The 4,706-nt window shown below is 32.6% G+C and overlaps 1 protein-coding gene across 1 annotated transcript in view; it reads left to right on the top strand.

Moving 5' to 3' along the window:
* The first annotated feature begins 3,339 nt into the window (after positions 1–3,339).
* The window catches only part of LOC111784421 (fimbrin-1-like), a 4,930-nt gene continuing 3,563 nt past the window's right edge, over positions 3,340–4,706 (top strand). Inside the window, exons 1-4 of the mRNA XM_023665136.1 lie at positions 3,340–3,712; positions 3,960–4,079; positions 4,200–4,370; positions 4,457–4,695. Of these exons, the coding sequence (XP_023520904.1) occupies positions 3,993–4,079; positions 4,200–4,370; positions 4,457–4,695 (497 nt within the window). The 5' untranslated portion in view covers positions 3,340–3,712; positions 3,960–3,992. The remainder of the gene's footprint in view (positions 3,713–3,959; positions 4,080–4,199; positions 4,371–4,456; positions 4,696–4,706) is intronic.

A 4,706-nucleotide genomic window follows, 5' to 3' on the forward strand; every position in this document is an offset into this window, starting at 1 on the left:
TGTAAGTGATCTGAAGGTTGTTGGCTTATTAATCAGTAAATGGTTGATACACATTTCCTTTTAAAATAAGTTGATCTTTGAAACTGTTTCCATCTTGCAGGTTCCCATGTTTTTCTAAACTTTTTTTTTCTTCTATTTGTATATACGTCGGTCGAGAAGGCTATGTTATAAAGTCAGCCACGACATTTATGTAGAAGGTGAGTAATCAATATTGATTGTTAAATATGTCATAGAGTTAAATGTGAGCATGTTTTTACATTTATATCGTTTTGAAATATTAAATTGAATTGTACCAATCTTTAAAAATAAGCTAAGTCCATAAAATAAAATTATAAATGACTCCGGGCCTATCATTTTTTAAATGAAAGAAAATGAAATCTATTAGGGAATCACACAAATTTGCTGAATTATAAACTTTATTGATCTCATTTTTGTTGAATTTGAAGTAACAACTTTAGCTAGCATTAAAGAAGTGAAGTGACTCCGGCTTAGGCCAACCAAGTAAGTAGTTTTAATGTTAGATGCTCATGGACTCGATTGAATTGCATGTGTGTTGTATGAATGACATACATATACTTGTAGCTCCTGTATGTGTCATATTATGTTATGACACATAATATTATATGATGTATGTACTTCCACATGTCACGCAACATATCCTATGATCACTATGCGTGTGAGACATTGATAAGTTATGTATGTTAACTATGAAGGATGTGTCAATATACATATGCATGTCTCATAGAAAGGCTATGTCACGAAAAGAATGGAGGTATGATTTGCATCATAAATATGTACCTTGATTTGATACTAAGATGCATTTTGTATGTTATGAGCATCGAAATACTTCTACATTATGATTATATGGACGTACACACATGTATTACATGCACTCTTTTCCCTCTATGCCGACAGCGTGAGCATGCGTCAGGGGCACGTATACGAGTCCGCTTGGTGGGTCCATATATGTGTGCGCGCTATGCGTAGAGGAGTACTACATATCCAATTCTTTCGAGATTGAAAAATAGAGCCCATCAAAAAGTTTTATGAAAAGATGGATCATTTTAAAATTTTGAAGTTTATGAGTTTTTTTTTATTAATTTAAGAAAGAAATAAATAAATATATTTGATTAGTTTTGAACTTCCGTATATATTCACGTTTTAAGATTTGATTTGATTACTATTAGATTAAATCCTATTATTGCTTAATTGTTTCAATAGACCTACTTTTTCTCTCTTATTTATTCTACTCATTACTTTTCTTATGATCACACGACACTTAAGATACATAAGATACAGACTAATAGAACAGATAAAGAAGACAAAAAAAATTAGGCGATCCCAACTTTTTACTTTAGGTATCACAAGGAGTTCATGCCTTCTATCACGACTATTCTTATTTAGGACATGTTGTCTGTGGCTACCTATCACAACCATTCTAATTAGTTATTTGTCTTTTCATTTAGTTTTTGCGAGGGTACGACTACCGGCCACTTTTGATATTTATATTTGTCAAAGACAATTTCTCTAGAGGGATATAACTAGTCATCAAATGTTCCTACTCGAATTATATGTTATCATTGTCATTCCTTATTGCTTGCTAACTTATAACATTGTTTTTTCCAAAACTTTATCTAATCTCATTTTTTAAAGCACTAGGTAGAGGTTAAATCATAGGTCGCTTATGCCACAACGATCCGGATCTTAGATGGGTAACTTAGTCAAGGAAGAGTGTGATTGTTATACCCTATGTGCCTTCAGTTTGTGTGATCTTGTTTCAATCTGGTAGGACCATTTTTTACCTAATTCGAAAAGAAAAAAATGAAAAACTTAGAAGGATCTTATTAATACCTCTATTCAACCTTTAAAAAGTTGCTAACTTAAAGAATTACTGCTAGTGTATAGTTTGTTATCTCTTTTGAAATCACGATTCTTTTCCCCTCAAACAAATGTTACCATTTTTGTTTTGAGAAAGTTAGAAGCTTCAACTCGTAAAGATTTTAGCAACAAGAGTTGATGCTCCTGTGGAAAACGTTACGTTTGATTGCAAAATTTACCCACGAGATTCAAGTATGAAGAAAGATCAATTATGTTCGTGCAATATTTCCTCCAATGATGATGTCACATAGGCCTCATCTAGAGGAGCAACGAATGTAAGATAACAAGTCACAAAGGAAGCAAAGTGAGTTGAACAGACAAAATAAAAAACTTAATCGTATACCCAAGATTAAATGGAGCCATAGTCTAAGATTAAGATCGGTAAGAATAAAACAGATGTCTTGTATCAACTGAGTGAGTCTAAATAACTTAATATAAGAAAATATATAGACATAAATCTTGACAATAGAGAGAGCCATGTCCAAAGAGATGTGATGGATTATTTTGAGATCTAGATATGAAATTTAATTTAAATCTTTAATTTATAGGTCAATAAATAACGAATTAAATGATGTATTTATCAATAAAATTTAAAATTTAAAGAAAATAATACTATTATAATGTATGGATATAATAATAATAATAATAATAAAACTTAGCTAATGGTACTCATGTCTTTGATTAATAATAGAATATAGCAAAGAGTATGATTTAAATAATCATTGTTTGTGTTAATATTCTAAAGTTTTGGGATTATAACAAATATTTAAACATTAAAATTTGTTATGGGCTATGAGAAAGTGTTAAATAAATAAATAAATAAATAGAACTTAATTTGTGAACTTGTGGGGCCCACTTGGCTTCCATTGGTATGAAAGCAATTTATGGATCACCATTCTGATTCAAAACAAATCTATTGGGCCCCCACAGGCCCACTCCTTTTCTAATTTTTTTTTTTTTTTTTAATTTTTTAATTCCCAAAACACATTCTCACCCTTTTTCCATTCCAATTTTCTTTTTTTATTAATTTTTATTTTATTTTTATAATTAATTTTTTTTAAAAAAATATTGTGAGAAAAATTTTAAAAATAATTTTAATGAACGATGACTTAATGTAACTTAAATGATTGAGACATATATCATGGGTTCGGGTTTTTGACTATTAAACTAAAAAAATATTTATAATATTGAAAATAAAAAAGAATTAAAAAAAAATTCCTTATATCATATATATTCCATTTGGAGTAATTTGTGACAAAAATAAAATAAAATCAAAGAAGGATCTTAATCACATGGGAGGAGAGAGAGAGAGAGGATGATGATTTGGAAATGGTTACCAAAATTAATGAGAAAGAAGGTGAAATGATTGAGGCTAATTTGGGTGAAATCAGTTAGTTTAGGGTTTGAAGGGAATGAGATTGAAGGGGAGGAAGAGAATGGTGACCAATTTTTGGAATGGGGAAGAACAGAACGAACAGGTGTAATCCAAATTTGGTGAGGTGTATAACAGAAACAGCGAGTTTCCAAACATACCCAATTCTGTTCTCTCTATTACCCATCAGGAACCGCCAAAAATTCATCTCATTTTTGGTCGCCCATTCCTGTCCTTCGCCTTCTGGGGGGCTCACATTTCACTGCCTCAATTCGTTTTCCTTCACATACTTTGCCCCTTTTCCGCACCCCCCAACAAGCTTATTCATCCCTTCTCTCTCCCTCTCTCTTTCTATCCCTCTCTGTTCTGTTCTCTTCTCTTCTGTTCTGTTCTCGTTGAATCTTTTCCTTCATAGTCAAAGAGTGTTCTCCCTTTTTCACCGCTGATTTTGGTCTGCCATCGGTACGTTTTTCTGGGTTTCCTTCCGTTTTCTGTTTTCTTGTTCCCTTCGATTGGTGGAGTTGTTAATGATTCGAATGTGATAGTTACGTATTCTGTTCGTTCTTTTATGCGACAAAACTGTTGAGTTTTTGTATTCTCGTTAATGGGTTTCTTTCTTTTTCGCTTCCTATTATCCAGGAATTGTGTCTCTCTGTAATGGGTTTGATTTCTTTTTCTGTTTTTGTTCTCGACAAATTCTGTTTTGCAGGATCGTTAATCTCCGCATTTAAGATCTGTGGAGATGTCTGGCTTTGAAGGCGTTTTAGTTTCTGACCAATGGCTTCATAGCCAGCTCACTCAAGTGGAGCTTCGAAGCCTCAAATCCAGAGTAAATATTCGAGAATCATCCCACTCATCAACGTTCTTTGGTTTTCGATCCATTTCATTTGAAAATATTCCTCTGTNTTTTTTTTTTTTTTTTTTTTTTTTTTTTTTTTTTTTTTTTTAGTTCGTATCGGCCAAAAATCAGAATGGCAAAGTGACGACCGGAGATTTGCCAAATATAATGATGAAATTGAAGGCGTTTAGGGAAAGACATAGCGAAGAGGAGATCAGGGAAATCTTGATCGAGTCAGATCCTGAATTGTGCAATGAGATTGATTTTGAATCCTTTCTCAGGGCAAGTCTTATTCCAAATTCTGTTGATTTTGAATGAATCTAAGAGTTTATATGCAAACTTGTATGTTGATTGTGTGAAATGTGCAGGCATATTTAAATGTTCATGGCCGATCAGCAGAGAAAGTGGGTGTCGCAAATAACTCTTCATCATTTCTCAAGGCCAGCACAACCACCCTTCGCCATACGATCAGTGAATCAGAGAAAACACTCTATGTGGCTCACATAAATAGCTATCTTCGAGACGATCCGTTTCTAAAGAATTATCTCCCATTAGATCCATACTCAGATGATTTGTTTAATCTTGCAACAGATGGAGTTCTTCTCTGGTATTTGTGTA

This window comes from Cucurbita pepo, unplaced genomic scaffold (assembly GCF_002806865.2).
Source record: "Cucurbita pepo subsp. pepo cultivar mu-cu-16 unplaced genomic scaffold, ASM280686v2 Cp4.1_scaffold000196, whole genome shotgun sequence".
Taxonomy (NCBI): domain Eukaryota; kingdom Viridiplantae; phylum Streptophyta; class Magnoliopsida; order Cucurbitales; family Cucurbitaceae; genus Cucurbita; species Cucurbita pepo.